General features: G+C 45.4%; 1 protein-coding gene across 1 annotated transcript in view; it reads right to left on the bottom strand.

Moving 5' to 3' along the window:
• Positions 1-1726: 1726 nt before the first annotated feature.
• HEG1 (heart development protein with EGF like domains 1) overlaps positions 1727-23433 on the bottom strand; it is a 90620-nt gene continuing 68913 nt past the window's right edge. Inside the window, exons 17-19 of the mRNA XM_084990919.1 lie at positions 12540-12627; positions 8944-9118; positions 1727-6640 (exon numbers count right to left, since the gene is read on the bottom strand). Coding sequence (XP_084847045.1) covers positions 6491-6640; positions 8944-9118; positions 12540-12627 — 413 coding nt within the window. The 3' untranslated portion in view covers positions 1727-6490. The remainder of the gene's footprint in view (positions 6641-8943; positions 9119-12539; positions 12628-23433) is intronic.

Here is a 23433-nt window from a genome sequence, read left to right as displayed (position 1 = left end):
GTGACAGGAGGGATTTGTTGAAGAGAACTGCTCAGTGTTGTTTCTTTGGGTGTTGTCATATGAATTCTTCCTTTTCATCCTCATCACAATTCCGAGAGGCAGTACTTACTCTCCCCACCTCCCTGATCAGGACACAGAGACTCAGAGAGCTGAGCGGACTCTTGGGCCTGATATCACAATCTGGGAAAAACAGCCAGGAAACTGTTAGGGACTATCCAGTCCCAGCTGTTAGAGCCCAGGCCTTCTGATGGTGCCCTAAGTTTTTATGAGGTCAATAAACATCAACCTATGTTTCTCTTTCCTCACATCTCTCTGAAGTTCATGTTGGCTGTGTCAGACTGCATGTTGACACAGTACAGTTCTGGGCATTTAGAAAGTTGTCCTTGCCATTCAGTATCCCAGACAGAAGGACTGGCATATATATCACCTCTATATTGTGCCCTTTCCCTTTCTTGACTTCTCAAACAATTGGAAAATGAGCGTGCACTGCTGGAGTTCTTTCAGTCCAAGGCTCTACACATACTTTTTAGATCTTTACTTACTGGCCAATCAAATCTCAAGGTGGAGGCTCCACGTTGCTAGGTCAGGGGTGCAGGGAAGACAAGCACTTGGATCAGCTTGTGGGTGGACGGCAGAGGGGTCTAAACAGTTCCCGGGACAGAGGCGTATGGAAATGCTGTGATGATTACAATGTCCTACTGTCCCTGATTACAGGCTCAGGGTCAGTACTGGGTTCCGCAAAGGTCTCAGTTGGGGATTACATGGTGGGCCAGGAGAGCAGAGGGGAAGGAGGCTGGGTCAGGAGAGCAGAGTGCTGCTGGCCATTTCCATTCACAGATTTTTTTTTTTTTTGGTCTTTTTTTAGGGCCATATTCTTGGCATATGGAGGTTCCCAGGCCAGGGGTCTCACATCTGCTGCAGCTGCCAGCCCATACCACAGCCACTTGGGATCCAAGCCACATCTGCAACCGACACCACAACCCACAGCTATGCCAGATCCTTAACCCACTGAGCAAGACCAGGGATCAAACCCGAGTCCTCATGGTTCCTAGTTGGGTTTGCTAACTGCTGAACTTCAGATGTTTGATGGGCTGTACCCCCCACCTAATCCGCCGAAAGGTCACCTTCATGTCCCAAGCTACATTACTAGCCGTTCCTGGTGCCAAGGCTGCTGTCATAAAGCATCTGAGAGGCTCATCCACCCCTGCCGGGAAAGGCACCCAAGGAAGCAATTAATGGATGAACAAATACCAGCCAGGCAGTCACATTCATCAGCCACCAGCAGAGGTTGGCTGACAGCCCAGCACCTTAAAAGTTCCAGGTTCTCTCCACCATGGAGCACTGACAAGCTTCCTCTCCCTTCTCCTCCAAGACCTGAGGAGTGGGCCCGGAGTGGTGGTGGGAAGCACTCTGGAGGAAATTTTCAGCATGTGAACATTTGGTTGCGGGCCCTCTCCAATCCACAGAAAGAAACGTAAACAAAAGCAGGCATTATGCCCGAGTTGGGTTTTTCATTATTTAGATCAATCTATCCACCCATCCCTCTGTCATCAAAAGTATATTTCCTCACTGTGCTAGGCACTGGGGATGCAGGAGGGACTCAGTTCCCATATGCACCACGTAAGAGTTCATTCACTGTGCAGCCTCGTTGTTCAAGGGCTGCCCTCGTGCAAAGGAACGTGCCGCGCTCTGCTGTGGCTGGTTTGTTACCATGAGAAAAACACAGTGAAAATTGTATTCATTTTATTGCATCATTTTACTGACTAGAACGCCAGACTTAGAGTGGATATAAGTATAAAAATAATTGAATTCTTACAAATAATACTTTGCTGCTACAGTACTGAATAATTAGTGGAGGTTGCAATTATAATACAACTTTAAATAACATTCTCGTAATGGATTTACACAATCAATCAACCAGGGGCTAAGGTTTAAAGGTTTGTAAGGAGAAAGCTGGGACAAAATGAAAACTCAAAAAGTTCATCTTCCGGCTACATGCTTCGTTTAACCATAAATCCAGCAACACAAATATTAATAAAACTCACAGCAACCCACGATGACGCTTTTTTTTGTTTTTGTTTTTGTTTTTTTCCCCAAGAAACAGGCAAGGTAACACAGAGACTGGGTTAGTTTCCCAGGTAGGCTGGTCCCATCCCATCCTTGTCCAATCCCATCCTTCCTGCCCAAGAACTCTGCACCTGAACCACATTATCATGTATCCAATGGAAAAAAAAAGATAAAACCAGAATCTAATATGCAAATCCTTTAAAATGTCCCCTTTAAAATGCCAAGAGGACAGAGCCAGTCTAAGATATGTCTCTTTTTAGACCTCAATTGTCTCCTTTGTTTTCAGAGTTCTCTGTGTGCAGTTTATCCCAAACGGGATGGATTATAACACTCTTGAAAAGATGCTTTAGCACAACAAGATATCAGACATTTAACACTGTAATCTTCCTAGTAGTTTAGCCAGGTTCCTCCTCTCAGAATTTGAGAGAAGAAAAAGAAAAAATACATCCTTAAAAGCCAACTCTACAAAACCCATCTGTTTCCAGAAATGCACACCAGAACCACAGAATGATGCTTAGTCATAAAAAAGCATGTGAAAGGTCCCTTCTTATCCCCTCAGAAGTTTCCATATAGAAAAAAACATCTCTGATATTAAGGGTGGTTTTCAGTAAGAAACAAAATACTGAGATACTGAACTTGATGTTTCTCCTCTCTCCAAAGCTGTGCTCTAGTTTTCAAATCAGGGTATCTTAGAACCATGGGCCAAAACTGTAGGTTGCGGTATGTTAGGCTAAACGAAGCCAGGAACAACTAGACTCAAGATTCTAGCTTCTTCAGGCAGTGTTCACAGAGTTACAGGCCCCCAGGACTCCACTAGTGAGCAAGATGGCTTAATGGAGGCCCCCCAAAGCCACATGTGAGGAGTGACATCTGCAGCATCTGCTCTGGGAACTTTCACATCTGACTGAATATCATCTTTCAAAGACATTTTCTTGGGCAGCCATCCGGCCTTGCCTTGCAAAGACACTGCCCTCCCATTTGGGCCAATATTAAGAATGACCTCTTCCAGACCTCGAGTTACTTCTTAACTTTGGAACTCCAATGCTATCAGCCAGCTTGAGAACACTCTCCACTGAGCAATTTCAGCTCTCAAAGACTTAGCTGCTTCTGAAAGTTACCTTTTGTCAAAGGAAGAAAGATTTGTCAGCATTTTAGACATTCAACAGAATGTGTTCCAGATTCTGAGAATGTTCACAAAAATGTTTCCCACACAGCCGCACCACGGGCACAAGGCCAGGCAGCCCCCAGATGGATGGCTAAGTCTGTCATCACCTTATACCTTCTCCATCCAAAGCCACATACCAATCAATACACTTCTTGCTAAGCACGAGCCAGCCACTATTTTCTCCATGACGACCACAAGTGTCCAAGAAGGACATGTAACAACAGACCTGAAAGGACTTTTTCCGCATTTTGTTTGAACATTTCATGGCATTAGTTGAGTTACTGTTTAATAATGTTAAAGTTCTTCTTTTAAAAAAAGTTTTCTGTTAAGCTGACTCTCTCATGCTCTCTTTGACACTGGGTGGTGGGGTATCTGCCAGGGAGGTGAGACAGGAGGAGAAGTGGGAAGGGCGAGCCAGGCAGAAGGGTTTGAGTCCTGGCTCTCCAAGGCCAGATGCTCATGTCCCCACTCTGTCCTGTAGATGTCTAAGTGTCCACGGGCAGCCTCTTCCCAGTGCCCCCAGCTATGGTCCCCCCATGCAGGACTGCAGCATCTCTGTGGGCAGAAACCACCCACTCCAGGTGCGGGGACTCCCGCTGAGCACCTGGAAAGAGCTGAGAGCTTCTGCCCACTGGGGTGCATCCAGCCTGTCCCCTCAGTCCAGGGGCTGCTGTCCTACCAGCTGTTTCTTGGCTCAGGAAGGACCCTTCTGGAGGTATTTTAACCTCAGGCAGGAGTGAAGCCGGCCTTTCCCTTCCTTACCCAGGCAGGCAGCCCGCTCAGAGCAACAGTCATGCTGCTTGCCTGCCCTCTTAGACCCTTACGCTCTCAAGATGCACTTGCCCCACCCCCAAAAGCCTCTGAGAAACTGCAGATACGATGTGATCTCAACCTTGTCAGGGGGGCCTCCCTTTTCACAGTAAAAGAAAACATAAAACAAAAAACAACGACACTCTTTATCCACTTCACATGCACAAAACCCGGGAAAGCGTTCTTGGCACTCACAGCACACTCTTTTCTGGACGTTGGGATTCTGCTCCAGGATGCTTCAGGGACTGAAGCCTTCATTTTGCGGCGCACACAGCTTCTGGCCCTGGTCCTGGAGATGATCTGCCTGCTGTGATGTCCGCTGAAGGTGGCAGGCGGGTATGCCTGGGCACAGCTCCCACGGGGGCTCTGGGTGCTGCGGACTGAGCAGGGCTCTGGCTCAAGAGCCAGGAGGCGGCCGCTTAATGAGGGACCCAGCCTGCTGGCTCAGGTGAGCTGAATTCAGGAGCTTGGAGCCCTCCAGTGTAGAGGTGAGGCCACAAGGCACAGATGGCTGTTTGGTTGCACTGGGAGAGGCAAGACCCAAGATTGCTAAAAGGTAATGCTCTGAAATTTTACGTTGGCCTCTACTGACAAAACCCGGAATTCTTTTTGTCTCTCTCTCATGAGATGAGTGCAGGTGAACTCCTAAGTGGCATCGCGCCTGACGAGTGTTCTTGCTGCAGTAGGGAGATGGGGACTCGTGCAGACCACCACGGGACTCAGGAGTTTGCACTTAAAACTGTGAGGATGAGAGTTACCTAAGAATAAGGATTAGGTACATTCCTAAGAGATCAGAGAACCTTGAAGCAACAACCATGCCCAGGATAGGCTCTTCCCAGAGGCTGCAGCATTTCCAGAAATGTGGGTGCCACTGAGCTCCAAGTTTTTACCTGTGTTCTCCTCACTTCATCCCAAACCAAGATGCTCAAAAGCAGATGAGGAAGATCACAGTTCCACACGTAGCAGTTAAAAGGCACAGCCCTGGATACATCCCCCTGCAGGACCCACGCCACAGCCGTGATAAATAAGACGCGCGGAATTTCCTTCCCCAGGGCAAACGCTCAACTCCCTAACTGGCCAGAAGTCTTTGGTCCTCCAATGCTGACTTGAATTATGCCCATGTTTCTGGAGGGAACTCCATAGTAGTACAAAGAGTTACAAATTACGGTTTGAGAGAAAATAAGTTATTTCTTCAATGAATAAATAGCTTTGAGTGGTTGGCTGAACCATGCAACCCACACTGAGTTTGCAGACGAGATCAGGGCTAGCAAAGGTGCCAGCACTGGTGGGGAAGCAGCCTCACGTGTGGCTCCAGCCCAGCTCCCTATTCTTCTCTGGGAAGCACCCCCGGCTTCCCAAAGCACTGGTGTTTCAGAAAATGGAACACAGCTCTTCGGCCTATTCCTCTAACCACATTCAGCTGAAGCCACCACATCAAACTGCTTTTCCATCAGTGGGGAATCACCAGCTCAGACCCAACTTGCTTTCAGCTCTCCACTTCTACTCCATGCATAGCAGCCTCAGCCTCAGAGGCAGAGGGCAGAGCCCATGAGCCAGGCCCTCAGGGATGGCTGGTTCCACCATGGCCTTCACCTAGTGCCCGTTGCAGCCTGTTGGCCCTCACTATGGGGCAGCTGAATGCCTCTTATTAGAACCAAAGGGAAGTTGTTTTGCCCTGATTCAGATGTATATGGAAAGATGAGATGTAACTGTAAAGGGGGAAAAAAAAAGTCACTTTAGATAAATGTGTCACCTTAACTAAAGAAAACAAACCGGAGCTGTGTGCTGGGCCTCACCCATTTCAGTTCATGTGGGGTTTTGCTTGGACAATGTAGCACGACAGGACTTAGGAGCATGTTAAAACACTGTGCCTTAACCTGCAGCATCACCAAACCCTAGTGGTATGTTGATCAGCATCTGTGTTCAGCATGTAGCTACTGGGCAGGAAAACAACTAAAGAGCCAGCATTTTGCTGTAAATGAATCACCAAATTGAGGCCTATGGAAGCATCTAAGGAAAAGACGCCTTCCTTCGGGAACAGTCTTGAAAAAAAAAAACAAACCCAAAAGGAGACCTCCCTCCCTACTTTTGCATTTACTAAAGTGCAAACTAAGGAAAACCTGGGTCCTTGCAATGGCGCCTAATGATCAGCTCTAATTAACAGTCATCCTTGAGCCATGGCCATGTTGCAGTCGCTGGGGGACCCTACTGTACTGGCCCGTGTTCAATTCACAGTAACAAAGAAGGGGCCAGATGAGCCTCCTGCACTTCCATGACCCTGGGCTCTCCCTGTCCCCTTCCACTGTGGTCACGCCCCTTAGGCCCGCCCCCTTCCCGCTGGCCACTCAGGTGCGCCCCGCTAGTCCCGGGAGTGGCTGGAGGCGGTGCTCCCCTGGTGCAGGACTTGAGGCACTAGCGCGGAGCAACGGGCCCCTCTCGCTTCTGCACTTAGAAGTAGTCCCTTCTCCTGCTCTCATCGCTGATGAAAGATGGGTTATACTGTCCGGGAAAAATGCAAGAATGCCGTGATCCTGGCAATCCAGTGTAGGCCGGGTAGAGTCCATTTCGTTCAAGTTCGGGATTCCTGACACTTGTGGGCTGGTGGCCAAAGAGAAAAGGAGAAAAGTCGATGTATCAGTCTTGAGTTTAAATGTAATAATTAAAAAAGACAACAACAATGAATGCTACATTTTTATGAATTTAAGATGGAGGCATATACTTAGCAGAGCAAGGTCTGGTTTTGCTAGAAGTCGGAACCCTCCCAAGCTCATCTCTGTATGGAATCTGAGATACCTTTGCTCATATTTTATTTTTTATTTATTTATTTTGCTTTTTAGGGCCACACCTGCAGCATATGGAAGTTCCCAGGCTAGGGGTCAAATGGGAGCTGCAGCGGCTGGCCTACACCACAGCCTCAGCAACACAGAATCCTGGGCTGCATCTGCAACATACACCACAGCTCACAGCAACACTGGAGCTTTAACCCATTGAGCGAGGCCAGGAATCGACCCTACACCCTCATGAATACCAATCAGGTTTTACCTGAAGGGAACTCCTGTTCTTATTTGAAAAGGGAATTTCTTAGAAACATTTACATAATCAAGAGCACTGAGTGACCAACATAGAAAAAAGACCTAGGTTAATTATTATCTTGATTATTATCAAGATTAATTATTTTGACTTAAAAAATGTCTTTTTTCTGTGGAGTATGATGGCTTTAAACCCTCTCTGGCATTCAGCAGACTGCTACAATCCTTGCTGTGAATAGGGGACTGACCTTCATGAGGTCATCCAGCCACCTGTCACAGCTGGAGTTAGGACCCAAGGCAGGAGGCCAGCTGACCCTCAGGCGTCTGACAGATGCCAGCTTAGTGGGTCATGCCTACCTAGCCAACAAAAAAGGAGCCCCCTGGGAAGGGTCTGGTTTCTTTGAGGAGGCCCTCAAAGGACCACTGTGGGGAGATGCTGGTTTGGTAGAAATAAAACACTGGATTCTGCTTATTACAGTGTGGATCCCAGGAGAGCCCAGCATACACCTGAGAGCCCTGTGAGAGACAACCCTCTTCCTCAGGGGACAGCTCTGCACTCTAAGCCTAGGCTCTGCTTCTACCGGCTGTTAGGCCTACTGTCTGAAATGAAGCGTTCATTTAAGTGCAAGACTTTGAGGCAGCTCTTCAGCTGATGGCCTGGGAACACGCCGTGAGCAGTGAAGTGGGTCCCATGAGCAGCAAGGCCTATCAGCTGCTGTGACCTGGTGCTGCCCGGGGGCCGAGGAGCTCCTAACAAAGGCTGTGAGTGTGTAGGCACCCCTGGGAGAGACACCTGCTTAGTTACGGCTAGGTGATCCAAGGAAAAGGGCTTTCCTGATAAACAGAGGAAAAAGCACAGCCCTTGTGCAGAAACCTCAATGGGAACATTCAAACTAGGTCTACCTCTGTGTCTGTGTTTATCTTTCCCCTTATTTCTTCTTGTTCTTCCTCCAGATCAGATTCAAAATTTTCAGGGTCCATCGAAACTAAGTCAGCTTCCTCAGCATGAATGCCCCTCCCATCCAAAGTCTGAACATACAGGTTCATCCTCGTCACAACCAGAGGGATTGTGGCTTCTGTTAACAGGATTGCCTAAAGCTATTAAGTCCCTCAGGGGCAAGGTTTCCCGTTTATTGCTACACCTCAAACAGTTCCACATGGCAGGAACAGTCACCTGATGGCTGTTTATTTTTCAGCTCAGGGATCACTGCATGTTTGCTTTGTGGCTGATGCAGTGTAACATGAAAAAAAAAAATGGCTAAGGCATGGGACTATGACAGGGTTATTCAGTGTGGGATGGAAGAAGCAAGGGTTCAAGGTGGTTTCCCAAATAATGCCGTCCAGGGCCGGACACAGCAAATGATTTAGATACCTCCTGAGGACTGAAGACCTACTGAATCTTCTGAACCTCTGACAGGTGCTGTTCGAGGAAGCCAGTGAACTGTTCTCTTTATACCTCTCCCCAGTCCCTCAGTTTCAACCACCCGACCACGTGATACAAAGCACAGCAGACAAGAGATAAAAATGAAAGGGCCAAAGGCTAAATATCATTAAATTCCTTATCTATCTTTTAGCTTCCAACCCTGGAACTTCAAAACCAAGTTCAGTGACATGAGGGCTATTGCCACAACGTCACACAGTACATAGTGTGTTCTGTGGAAATGGTCTTCATATCTCAATGTCAAAACTAATAAATACCAGGCAAATAGAAAGTAAACTGAATATTAAACTATGTGGCTAAGAGGCGTCCGCCACCCTTCTCTTTAACCCTCAGCTAGCTGGAATACTTTTACTACAACAAAACAGAATCCCTTTAACTCTCAGAGGAAACTGGAGCTGGAGGTGCCCTTGGGCAGAGGAGGGAACACACACCGAGTAATACACGTCAGTCATCTGGAGGAGGTTTTTGGTACTTCCATTCTCATGCATTTCAATAGCTTCTCGGCCCCATTCTTGTGACCGAGGGTTCTTGGGGTACTCAGCATATGGCGACATCTGGAAATCCCCACTTTTGAAGATGAGTTTGCTTATGTCATTTTTATTCTTTCTGGAAGGTTAAAAAAAAGAGATTTGAAAAGTTAAATAAGTTCTGTGAAGAAATGATTTCTGTGAAGGCACCACCTAGGAAAATTTTACAAGGAAAAAAAAATGTAGTTGCCACTACATTTCTTCTGTAGCTGCCCACTGAGGAATATTATAATTGTTTAGTATTTGCCTAAGAACAAATAAAAATGGAATTAGGTGCAAAAAAAAAAAAAGGCTACAAAAAAATCTTCCAACCCAAAGGGCCAAGTTATCAGGGGCAGAGAGGACAAAGATAGCTACAATGAAGTGGGTAAACAGGTTTAGATTCTTCTGCAGGACAGAGGTCACTGCACCATGACTACTGGGGGGTGGGGTGGCGGGCGGGGGGTAGGACGGTGCTGGGGTGGGGATGGACAGAGACAAGGGTTATATATTCAAAGGATGCTGGATGCTGGAGCTGGGAGTGCCTTTAGGGTTCTTCAGTCCAGTGGTTCCCAACCTACTTGAGGAGTTCCAGGGATGGAGCAACTCTGACTTTTTGGAGGATGGGACTTGTCCTGGGGTCACAGTTTGCCACCAGTAACGTGAGTACTAGAATCAGGCCTCCCAACTCGCCAGCCAGTGCTCTTTTACTGCATGAAGCTACTTCATCAACCGTGAAGACAGGATGTGTTGTTTGCAGAAACACCCTCTCGTGTATATCCCCACACAGATTCTCACTTCAGCAGGGCAGGGAAACCCTAGGACAAGTTCACTACTGGTGAGAGTTGCCGAACTGGAACTGCTGGAGGTCATTATTTACCTTCCATGATGGGCCTTAGATGAGACATTTAAATGACAGATGCCCTGGGTGAGATAATCTGGAATTTTCCCCTCCACACCTCACTTTCCTGTCAATAAATTTCCCAGGGAAGGCACCAAATCACTCAGGATCATAAAACCAAATGCCCAACACGGGGCCTAGCCATTTTTCTTTCTTTCTTCTTTCTTTTCTATTACTGTTTTCTCTCCTTTAAAAAATGTTTTGATTTAAAAAATTTTTCATTTATTTATTTTTGTCTTTTTAGGGCCGTACCTGCAGCATGAGGAGGTTCCCAGGCTAGGGGTCCAATCTGAGCTGTAGCTGCCGGCCTACACCATAGCCACAGCAATGCCAGATCCAAGCTGTGTCTGCAACCTACACCACAGCTCAAGGCAACGCCAGATCCTTAACCCACAGAGCAAGGCCAGGGATTGAACCTGCGTCCTCATGGATGCTAGTCAGATGTCAGATTCATTTCCACTGAGCCATGATGGGAACTCCTCTTTATATTTGTTTTTAATTTGCATCGTTCCTTCTCGCAAGTTCAGAACGGACCTGCCATTGTGTTGCTCCCTGGGGGATGGGCATCTGGTCTCAAACAATGACGTAATGATTCCCCACAACATTTTCCTCCCAAGGGCCAAAAGTCACAGGCTCTCCTTTCCCAAATGACCACACTACCTGGTACAGAATACCAGATATGAGGCTTACATCCCCTGGAGTATTCAAGGTCTATCTCTCTAGCTCCTAATCTCACACCCCAAACTGTATTTCTATGCATTCGGTTTATCTTTGATACTTTGATTACAACTTTGTAAATGACAGGTACAGGCTGAACCGTGAGGCTGCCCATGAACCTGCCCCTTGCTCTCTGCAGCTTTCCTGGGGACAGAGGATACTGCAAATGTCCTTCACGTCCATGGTTAAAAAGACACCTTGCTATTTTGGTAGTTCCCTCCATCTGTTATGTCAGGATAATTCCTGCCATTTATTATCATCTAATCAAAGGTTTGAGTTTTCCTTTATCTGAATAGGCATAGAGAAGGGAACAATTTTCTTTTTCCTTGCTTTTCCAGTAGAAATCCAGTCCCACTGCTGTCCAAGATGTCTAGAGCCAAGTTCACTACCATCTGCTCATCCACATGCCTGTCACCTCTCCACTGCTAAATACTTCAGGCAACTTCTTCCATCTTCATTTGTTTCTTAATTTTCTCATTTAAAGTGCACAAGGCAGGGAGTTCCCATTGTGGCTCAGTGGTAGCAAAGCTGACCAGTATCCATGAGGATGCAGGTTCAAACCCTGGCCTCACTCAGTGGGTTGATGATACGGTGTTGCCATGAGCTGTGGTGTAGGTTGCAGATGTGGCTTGGATCCTGCAGTGCTGTGTTTGTGGCTGCGGCCAGCCGCTGATTTCACCCCTAGCCTGGGAACTTCCATATGCCATGGGTGTGGCCCTTAAAAGACCAAAAAAAAAAGGGGGGGGGGCACAAGGCAATGGTTTTTAGTACAGAGTTGCACAACCATCATCATAATCAGTTTTAGAACAAACAATTGCATCATTCCAGAAAGAAATCTCACATTGCTTAGCCATTACTCTCCAGTTCATCCCCCGCCCACCCTGCCCTAGGCAACCGCTAATCTACTTTCTATTTCATTTGTCTAGTTTGGTCATTTCAAATAAACGGAACCATACACGTGGTCTTTTGTGACTGGCTTAATTCACATAGCATACTATTTTTAAGGTTCATGCAGGTTTTATAGTGTGTTTCATTATTTTATTCCTTTTTAGGGTGAATAACATTCCATCACATGGATATATCACATTTTCTCTAGCTATCCATCAGTTGACAGATAATGGGTTCTTTTTCGCCTTTTGGCTATCACAAACAATGCTGCTATGAACACTTCTGTACAAGTTTCTCTGTGGACATAGCTTGCCATTCCTGGTGGAAGTGCTGGGTCAAATGGTAATTCTGCTTAACTTTCTGAGCAACTGCCAGACCTTTTTCAAAGTGGCTACAGCAGTTCACGTTTCCACCAGCCGTGACGAGTGTTCTCATTTTCCCACATTCTCCCCAATACTTGCTGTTTTCTGGGTTTTGTTTATTTTTAATAAACATTCTAGTGGGTGTGAAATGGTTTCCAATGTGGATTGTGATTGCCTTTCCCTGATGACTAATGATGTTGAAGCTCTTTTCATATGTTTACTGGCTATTTGCCTATCTTCTTTGGAGAAATGTCTATTCAAGTTTTTTACCTACTTTTAAATGGAGTTACTTTTTTATTACTGTGAATAAGAATTCTTTATATGTTCTAGAGTCCAGTCTAGAGTCATAAGCCTAGATTCATAAATTCGTACTTTCTCCCCTTCTGTGGGTTGTCTTTTCTCACTTTCTTGAGAGTGTGCTTTGAAGCAGACAAGTTTTCAATTTTGATAAAATGCAATCTGTCTCTTTTTTCTTCTGTGGCTTGTGTTTGGGGTATTCTTTTTTAGTAGAAATCCCATTTCCTGTCCTTTTCTTTCCCTGATGGCACTACCTATCATGGTTTTTCATGGTTCAGTCATACCTTACGGTTTAATCCTGTAAACCACCCCAGACATTCTTGAAAAGGGAAAAAATGGGGATGCCTGGTACTCACCGGCAGCAGGTAACAATCAGCGCGATGCCCAGAATGAGCAGAAGCCCACCTCCCGCTGCGGCGATCACCACGGTGATGAGCTGATAAGCTAAACAGGTTTAGAAAGGAAAACAGTGGATGGCTAAGAGGTCATGAATGAATAAAGGAATTAAAACAAACAGTCAAATGGTCCCTTTCCTACCCCGTGGCTACCCTGGTGCCTCAGCTGGTGACCCCCTTTTTATTTGCTGGGCCCCCAGGAAGGGCTGCTTGGAGTCAGCTCTGCCTTTTCTCAGTTGAAGGGGAGCAGAATGAGCCACCTCAAAATGTGCCCCTTAGATAGATATATTATTTTGAGCTGATATTTTGAGAAACTGCAGACACTGGAGAAGCTCTGAAAACTGAGTATTCCTTACCCTTTTGTACGGGAAATTTACGTATTAGAAAGAAGCCCGTACCAGGAAGAGAGCTGATACCAGAGATAACGTGTTTACCTAAGAGACACACCTGCCTGGCACGCAACGTTTGTCTCCCCACCATTTCCTCTTCTTACTTCCCTGTGACCCATCTTTTCCCGTTTGAAGCCCTAGACCTCTAGCCCTTTTCTCGGCTCAGAGGGGTGGGTGGGTGGATAAGTTTCAGTCATCTGGCTGCCTTGAGTCTCACATTTTTGTGGTTTCCCATGTGTACGCATGCAATTAAAATGTTTTTTTTTCCTCCTGTTATTCTGGGTTTTACAGCGGAGTGGGGTGGGGGTGAGGTCCTCAGCCAAGAATCTAGAAGGTAGAGGAAAAATGATCCTCACCCCCCCAACACTACTTTGAGATGAGTTTTCCTTTCTCAGCCACGCCTAGAATGAGAGCTCCCAAATGCCACCTGCAGATCCACCTGAGGACCCTGTCACCAAGCCACACTCAGAAGAGAAAAATAAAAGAGATGCAGGCATTTTCAAAAACTAACAGGGGGCTTTTCCCCCCCTGTTTTAATACTAAGATTTGGTTCTTCCTACTTTTTGTTCTTCACTTAATATAGGGGCATTTTACTATTTGTAAATTATGCCTCCAGTAAAACTGTGTTTTAGAAAGTAATTGGGGGAAAAAGAGAATATTTTCTTGACTACTTTCCACCTTTTGGTGTTAACTTTTTTTTTTTTAATTTTTCTGTTTTTTGTTTGTTTGTTTGTTTTCCTTTGGCAGCCCCTGAGGCATATGGAAATTCCTGGGCCAGTGATTGAATCTGAGCCAGAGTTGCAACCTACTCTGCAGCAACGCAGGATCCTGAACCCACTGCATTGGGCTGGGGATCAAACTGGTGCCTCCGGAGACAAGTGGATCATTAACCCACTTAACCACAGTGGGAATTCCTAATTTTTTTAATTGATGGTGACAGCAGATATAACATTTTCAAAAATTTGGTTTCAGGTTCTTACTTGATAAAATAAAAAGGAGGCAACCCTAAACTAAATTCCCTAATTTTATAAGAACTATTACCCAGAGTCTGGGAATCACTGCATAACCCACTCTGGCACTGGGTAGTCTCAACACAGACACACTGAATTTAATTACCAGAAATTAGCAGTCATATGAGCAAGCACATATCATATATAATAAACAATGTGAAAATTTAAATGAATTGGTTTTATACCTATGCATTTCTGGAAAAATCATATTTTAAAAAAACTCTGTTAAATATTATGGTCAATTTCTTGCTGTGAAAATATAATTAAAATCATGCTCTCAGGTTGTAAGGTCCAGGATGAAAAAGAGGGGGGTGGCAATAACCAGGCTTTCTATGGTAAGTTAGGATGGAACTGTGCTCTCAAGGTATTCAGGTTAAATCAAGGATAGTGCACAGAGGTTGTGAGCAAAGAGCAAATCCAGGTCATGCAACCATTTGCATGTCCCTTCTTGAAGTAAACAGCACAGAAATCTGATTACTATGAAAAACCATCAGCATTAAGATGTACAGGAAACAAAGCCAAACCAGGGAATGAGTTAATTCTCTCCCTCACCTCCTGACACACGTATTCAAGCTTCCCTTTTTAAAAAAGTGAGGACAAAAGACCAACCTCTTGAATTTGTCGACTTCCCTTTATCTCCACCAACGCCACCCGCAGCCACCATCTACTCCTGACTGGACAAGCGTAATCACTTCTCCACTGGTTTTCCTGCACCCAGTCTTGCCCACTCACGTCAAAAACCAAAGCCGATCATGCCATTTTCCACTTCAAAACAAAAACAACAACAACAACAAAACACCCCACAACCTACAGTGACTCCCTTTGTTCCTAACTGGAGATCCAAGGCTGGTTCCTGCTCATCTCTCCACACCAAGTTCATGTTTTCTCATTTCCAGCATACAGGCAAGTGCTCATTTTATTCTGTTTTCACCACCCTGAGACATAAGGAGTGTCCAAGCCAGGGATCAGATCTGAGTGACCTATACCACAAATGCCGGCTCCTTAACGTGCTGGGATGGGGATTGAACATGTGTCCCAGAGACACCGTAGATCATGTGCGCAGGCACTTATTTATTTATTTATTTATTTGGTCTTTTTTGCCATTTCTTGGGCTGCTCCTGCAGCATATGGAGGTTCCCAGGCTAGGGATCGAATCGGAGCTGTAGCCACCGGCCTACACCAGAGCCACAGCAACGCGGGATCCGAGCCACGTCTGCAACCTATACCACAGCTCACGGCAATGCCGGATCCTTAACCCACTGAGCCAGGCCAGGGATCGAACCCGCAACCTCATGGTTCCTCGTCGGATTCGTTTACCACTGAGCCACGACGGGAACTCCAAGGCGCTTATTTTAAAAGCAATCCTGGGAGTTCCCGTCGTGGCGCAGTGGTTAACGAATCCGACGAGGAACCATGAGGTTGCGGGTTCGATCCCTGCCCTTGCTCAGTGGGTTAAAGATTCGGCGTTGCCGTGAACTGTGGTGTAGGTTGCAGACGCGGCTCGGATCCCTCGTTGCTGTGGCTCTGGCGTAGGCCAGTGGCTACAGCTCCGATTAGACCCCTAGCCTGGGAACCTCCATATGCCGCGGGAGCGGCCCAAAGAAATAGCAAAAAAGACAAAAAAATAAAATAAAATAAAATAAAATAAAATAAAATAAAATAAAATAAAAGCAATCCTGGCAAGGGGCTGCAGCTGTGGCAGCTTCCACTCTAAAAAAAGCACCTTTGTCTAAAAAGAAGCAAAGGCAGGATGTCGGCCAGTGCTTCCTAAACTATCCATGGTCAAGGACTGGTTTTTCTTTGCCTGTGCTTTTGGACAGTCTTTTTAAAAATTTCATCACTGCACCTGCAGCATACGGAAATTCCTGGGCTAGGGAATGACTCTGAGCCCCAGCTGCGGCAATGCCGTATCCTTTAACCCACTGTGCTGGGCTGGGGATCAACCCTCCACCTCCACAGCAACCCAAGCCACTGCAGTCAGATTCTTAACCCACTGTGCCACAGTGGGAACTCCTGGATATTCTTTCTAAATAAACAAAGTCTCATTTGCTGCTCTTGTCTTTCCCCCGCAGGCACCAACACTCATGAATTCCCTTCTCTCCTTTTTTTGAGGAGTTTTCTGTGGACCAATATTTTCTAAATACAATAAAGCTATTTATTTTACAGGACTCTATCCTTGGGTGTCAGGCCCTGTCAATGTAAACTATTCTAAGTGCTCATTCTCCATTTCTGTGTCATCAGTACCATCTTGTCTCAGTTCACAGAGCCCGCATTTTGAGGTGGTTTGATGTGATTTTAGGTTCCCCTGTTTGGGACAAAAATGAAGTTGTTTTCTAAAAATGAAGTTATTGCTTTGATGTAAAAGTTAAATTGTGTGTCAGGCTGTCATCACATCTGTAGCTGCCAACAGCACTCAACAGCGTGGCTGGGGGCTTATCAATAAGAACCTAAGAAGAAGCAACCTGGGTGAGGGGACATTCAGATTCTAAACACTCAGGGTTTGGGAGGACTCTTGGAGAGTGCTGGGTTTGGGCAAGGCTACTGTTTGCTGAGCTAAACAGCTCTCTGAAAACCTTGGGATACCACGTCCTCCCATGGTAAAGGTGACACTTTTGCTGGCAGTGGAGGAAGCCAAGCCATGCTATCCCTGAAGATCAGCTTGCCCATCCACGGGCGTCTTGGTCCCCGAGCAATGTGCTCTGAAACAAGGACTTTGCCATTTGAGCTGGAGCTGGAGACAAGCTAAACTCTCTCTTCTGAGAACCAACTTGTGGAAAGGTACACCTTAATTAAACCTGAACTTTATTGCTTTCATCTCCCCTTGTCTGGAACAACAGTGTGAGTGATCTGTCATTGGTTTGGACTCTTATCCCTTTATTGACTTATTAAGAGACATTATCCTGTATGCAATTGCCTTGTGACATTATAATACCCATGGTCCACCTGTGTTAAATGAAATATTGGCAGAGACACCTCCATCTCTGAGCACAGTGTGCCCTTCTTGAAACAAAAACACTGATACAGACTAGTGCTGCTCAAACCTTTCCTATGTGTCTGAATCACCCAGAGGGCTTGTTTTTTGTTTGTTTGTTTGTTTTGTCTTTTTGCCTTTTCTAGAGCTGCTCCTGTGGCATATGGAGGTTCCCAGGCTAGGGGTCTAATAGGAGCTGTAGCCTCTGGCCTACACCACAGCCACAGCAACTCGGGATCCAAGCCGAGTCTGCAACCTACACCACAGCTCATGGCAACGCCGGATCCTTAACCCACTGAGCAAGGAGAGGGATCGAACCTGCAACCTCATGGTTCCTAGCCAGATTCGTTAACCACTGAGCCACGATGGGAACTCCAACCCAGAGGGCTTGTTAAAACTCAGACGCCTGGTTCTCACTCCAAGAGATTTGATTCAGCAGGTCTGGGCCGGGCCCTAGAGGTTGTATCTGCCATAAGCTTCTGGGGGATGGAGAGGCTGCCAGCCTGCAGACCAGACCTTGGGTGGCATTGGCCTACATTACACAGGAGAGAAAAGAACACGGGACTGAACGCTGGGAGACCTCTGTGCTCATGAGCACAAAGGGCTTAGGAGGGAATTCACCAAACTGTTCAGGATGTTAGGGCCCTGGGCAAGGACGACTGGTACTTTTCTCTTTGTGCTTTTCTCTTTTTCCCCATATTTTATTCATGGGTTTTTATACACACACACACAACCTCTTCTAAATCTAGAAACTGTATGTGTATATATGTACATATATAATTTGTTTTATACACATATATATTTTAAAGAGCTGTTTGATGATCTCTGGCAACCGTGTCAATGGAAACTTGTAATAATCTTATGGATACTATAACCCACAGATCTTTTTTCTCCTACTTGCAATCAGATCAGGTCATGAACTGCAACTGATCTCATGCACCTAAGGACCAACTTTAGATTTACTATGAAGCCACATAATGATATACATACAGTGCCTGGGATTTTTCCTTTCAGTCTGACATTTTATTATTATTATTATTTTACTATTATTTTTTTTTCTTAGTGGCCACATCTGTGGCATATGGAAGTTTCCAGGTTAGGGGTTGAATAACAGCTGCAGCTGCCAGCCTATGTCACAGGCACGGAAATGCCAGATCCGAGCCGCATCTGCGAACTATGCCTTGACTTGCAGCAACACCAGATCCTTAACCCACTGGGCAAGGCCAGGGATTGAACCTGCATTTTCATGGACACTATGCTGGGTTCTTAATCCACTGAGCCACAGTGGGGACTCTGAGATGTTTGCATTTAGCTGTATGAGACTCTCAGCTGACTTCTGGGTAACTGATGGTCTCTTCTCCCTCCTTAAGCAGTAAGTTATGAGTGACTCCCGCATAACACAGCATTTCTACTGGTGAATTTTAAGCTCAATGTAGCAACAGGTGAAGACCACTAAAGGACACTTTCTACACCTGCTACCAGATTGTGCGTTTGGTGGAAAGATGATGCAGAAAGATCTTTAAGTCGAATGGTTGGTTTTAGTGGAAGAAGAGGAAGAGGCCCAGATGTGGGGAAAACAGATTCTACATCCTCCCTGGCTGTGCAGGAAGCCTGGCAGGGAAGGAGTCTCCATGGGAAACGTGTCACATTTGAATGGAAAGGATGACCTACAAAAGGATAAGAAAGAGGCATGGATAAAAATGTCTGTGGCCAGAAAAAAGGTAATCTAGGAAAGGTATGTGAGTTCTATCATCACGAAGTGACAACCACAAACAGAAGAAGGGCTTTCAGGATGGGAATATAAAAAAGATTTCAGAAGTTCTCATCATGGCACAGCGGTTAACGAATCCAACTAGGAACCATGAGGTTTTGGGTTTGATCCCTGGCCTTGCTCAGTGGGTTAAGGATCCGGCGTTGCCGTGAGCTGTGGTGTAGGTCGCAGACGCGGCTCGGATCCCTCGTTGCTGTGGCTGTGGCATAAGCTGGTGGCTACAGCTCCGATTAGACCCCTAGCCTGGGAATCTCCATGTGCCATGGAAGTGGCCCTAGAAAAGGCAAAAAGACAAAAAAATAAAAAAATAAAAAATATTCCAAAGATGTAGAAAACAAACTTACGTAATCCAAAGGAGAAAGGGAGGGAGAGGGATAAATCAGGAGTCTGGGATTAAAATATACATGCTACTATATATAAATCAGATTACCAACAAGGACCTACTGTATAGTAGGGGGAACTGCACTCAATATCTTGTAATAACCTCTAACGGAAGAGACTGTTAATATATACATATTTATAGATCTGTGTAACTGAATCACTTTACTGTACACTTGAAGCTAATAAACACTGTGAATCAACTATATTTCAACAAAGAAAAATTTTTTTGGCCACACCTGCAGCATACGGAGTTCCCCAGCCATGAATGGAATCTGAGCCGTAGCTGTGACCTATGCCACAGCTGTGGCAACACTGGATACTCAACCCACTGCACTGGGCGGGGGATCAAACCCACGCTGCTGCAGAGACAAAGCCAGATCTTAACCCACTGTGCTACACTGGCAGCTCCTCAAAGAACATTTTTTTAGAAAAGATTTTAAATTGATAAAAAGAGGGGGATGGATATAATATATTCAGAGAATAGAATTCCACCGAACTATCAAAAGTGATAAAATTCTGTAAAGAAAACACTGCACAGTTTACTAGATTTAAAAGCAGGTTACAAAATAGTGTATTCTGTGAGCTCCAATTTCTGTTAAAAAGACCCATAAATATACCTCCTGTATATTGCTTTGTAAATGGTGATATGCATACAAATCTGCGTATTAACCGAATCTAAGGGTCTGGTTAAAACTCAGATTCCAATTTGGTAGGTCTGGAGTGAAGAAGCTGGAGATTCTGCATTTCTAACAAGCTCTTTGGTGCTGGCCCTGCTGGTGGTCCAATGGCCCACACTCAGTAGACAGGATGTACACCAGGGTATGAACAGTGAGGCTTTGTGGGTAAGGAGACTGTTTGTTTTAGTTTTCCTCCTCCCTTAACTTATATCTATTTTCTAATTAATTGGGGTTTAAAAAAGGAAAACTAATGGGCATGTGTTGTTTTACACTATAAAAAGACAAAGTTCATTTATTTTACAGAGAGATAAAAAGTAATAGACATTACTCCGAAGAAGACACACGGATGGCCAAAAAGCCCATAAAAAGATGTTCAACATCACTAATTATTAGAGAAATGCAAATCAGAACAACACTGAGGTGTCCCCTCACACTGGTCAGAATGGCCATCATCAAGAAGTCTACAAACAATAAATGCTGGAGAGGGTGTGGAGAAAAATGGAACCCTCCTACACCGTTGGCGGGAATATAAGTTAGTGCAACCACTGTGGAAAACAGTATAGAGGTTCCTCAGAAAACTCAACATAAAACTACCATATGACCCACAATCCCACTCCTGGGTATATATCTGGAAAAACCATAACTCAAAAAGATACATGCACCCCAATATTCACTGCAGTGCTGTGAATAGCCAAGACATGGAAGTAAACCTAAATGTCCATCGACAGAAGGATGGATAAAGAAGATGTGGCAAATATATAATGGAATATTACTCATCCACAAAAAAGAACGAAATAATGCCATTTGTAGCAACATGGATGGACCTAGAAACTACCACATTAAGTGAAGTAAGACAGAGAAAGACAGGAGTTCCCATCGTGGCTCAGTGGTTAACAAGTCCGCCTAGGAACCAAGGGATTGTGGGTTTGATCCCTGGCCTCGCTCAGTGGGTTGAGGATCTGGCATTGCCGTAAGCTGTGGTGTAGGTTGCAGACGAGGCTCGGATCCCGCATTACTGTGGCTGTGGTATAGGATGGTAGCGACAGCTCCGATTAGACCCCTAGCCTGGAAACCTCCATATGTTGCAGGAGTGGCCCTAGAAAAAGCAAAAAGACAAAAAAAAAAAAAAAAAAAAAAAAAGAGGAAGACAAATATATGAAATCACTTATATGTGAAATCTAATTAAAAATGAAACAAATGAACTTATTTACAAGACAGAAGCAAACTCACAGACTTTGAAAACAAACTTATGGTTACCAAAGTGGAAGGGTTGGGGAAGGAACGATAAATTAGGAGCTTGGGAGTAACATACACACACCACTAAATGTAAAATTGATAATCAACAAGGACCTGCTATACAGCACAGGAAACTATACCGAATATCTTATAATAACCTATAATGGAAAAGACTCTGAAAAAGAATGGATATATGTATATGTATAACTGAATCACTTTGCTGTATGCATGAAACTAACACAACATTATAAATCAACTATACTCTGATAGAAAATCCAACTACAATGGAAAAAATAAAAATCATTAAAAAAGAAAATAAGAATTAAATTACAAAAATAAAACCAAAAACCAAAAACAAAGGAGTTCCCACTTTGGTACAGTAGGTTAAGAACCTGATTGCAGTGGCTTGGGTTACTATAGAGACACAGCGGTGATCCCCAGCCCAGCTCAGTGGGTTAAAGGATCCGGCATAGCTTGCAGCTGCGGCTCAGATTCAACCTGGAAACTTCTATCTGCTGTGGGTGCAGCCATAAAAAACAAAACAACAACAAAAAGAGAAAGAGAGAAAAGGTGAAGCAAACCAAGATGTCATGAGAGATATAATAAAACTGAGGAGACCCTTTAAAACATTCAAGTGAAGGAGGAAATACACAGGCCTGGAAAAGGGTTGGGGGCGAGGGGAAGTGAGGAGTATTCTGACAATAAATCTGTAAGAGAATTCTGGGGCCACCCAACAAGTGGAATCAGAAGACAGGGTTGCTGGAACCTGCAGTGTAAACATATTTTGCATGGAAAGGAAATGAAAAGGACAGCAAAGATAAGACAGGTGTAGCCCTGAGCTGCCCAGGTGTGGGTGGCCTTGCCATGGCACATGGCAGCCCAGGGACTACCTCAGGGACCAAAGGACTGGAGGGGAGGGCTTGTCCTGCCTCCCCAGTGTGAAGGATGTTCTCTGTGGAGCAACAGGTGAAATCTGGGCACAACTAGAAAGCTAACAGGGACTTTTAGAAAGGCAGGTCTGAGGTTATGTCTAAACCCAGAATATTTTAGAGTTGGGTGACTGTCCCAGGAATATAGGCGTGGGGGAATGGCAGGACCCTGTGTATGTGGCGGACACAGCTGGGCTCCCTGTCTTGTGGGGCTTGAGCACAGCGTGTGCCTCCAGAAGTCTGCAGAGAGCACCATTTCTTTTTCTTTCTTTCTTTTTTTTTTTTTTTTTTTTTTGGTTTTTAGGGCCGCACCCGTGGCATATGGAGGTTCCCAGGCTATGGGTCGAATTGGATCTGTAGCTGCTGGCCCACACCACAGCCACACCCACACAGGATCCGAGCCATGTCTGTGACCTACACCACAGCTCATGGCAACGCCAGATCCTTGACCCACTGAGCAAGGCCAGGGATCGAACCCGCAACCTCATGGTTCCTGGTCAGATTTGTTTCCCCTGCACCACAACAGGAACTCTGAGAGCAGCATTTCTTTCCTATGAAAGATCCAGCCTGAACCAGACCCCCAAGAAGGCATTTATTGTCTTTGGTGGCAACAATAGAAGTGACAGTGGTGGGTGATAAGAGGTCTGCTACTTGGCACAAAACACTGCGTGATAAGTCACAGACTTCACAAGGCGTTATCACCATAGATGGGGATGAAAGTTAGGTGCTCCTGATTCCCACACCAGAGCTGATCTGAGCCTGCAGATACAGGGGCAAGTGGCAGGCACTATTTATTATCAGTGACTATTAATTGCTTTGCAACCCTGAAACTAAAACAGCATCAAAGTTGTAAAGTGATATTCACACCATCGGAGATTAACCAGTCACCAAGGGAAGGTGGCAGGGGAGCTAGTCATCCAGGCAGGAGTCTGCCCTCTGCTGGACACAATCATGATGGAGCCAATAAAAGGGGAGGAAAAAGACTTGGGTTGGGAGAGAAATCCTGCTATTTCCCAGACCCCACCCACATCCTGGGGAGACACAGGAACTCACAGGATGGCAATGGATGTAGAGGTAGATTATCTCCAGACATACACGTATTTAATGATTTCTGAAAAACAAACCACTACCGGCCACCTAGAACAATGAATGCCCTGCATTCCCTTTTCCTTCAACCCTTTCTAGGGCTTTTCCCTGTATCCACTTTCACGCTTCCACTCCCTGAGAAATAGGAAGCATTCACAGAGCAAAACCTGTTTAGGGAGCTGTTTGACCACCAGCAGGTATGAGGTTCTGCTTCATACTTTTTTTTTTTTTTTTTTTTTGGTCTTTTTACCTTTTCTAGGGTCGTGCCCGTGGCATATGGAGGTTCCCAGGCTAGGGGTCTAATCGGAGCTGTAGCCACCGGCCTATGCCAGAGCCACAGCAACACGGGATCTGAGCCGCGTCTGTGACCTACATACACCACAGCTCAGGGCAACGCCAGATCCT

This window comes from Sus scrofa, chromosome 13, assembly GCF_054392235.1.
Source record: "Sus scrofa isolate SSC_HxYL_T2T_F1_AM1 chromosome 13, Sscrofa_HxYL_maternal_Yorkshire_Landrace_v2.0, whole genome shotgun sequence".
NCBI classification, from domain to species: Eukaryota; Metazoa; Chordata; class Mammalia; order Artiodactyla; family Suidae; genus Sus; species Sus scrofa.
Note: the sequence above shows the minus strand (reverse complement) of the source record. Positions and strands in the feature narration are given on the sequence as shown.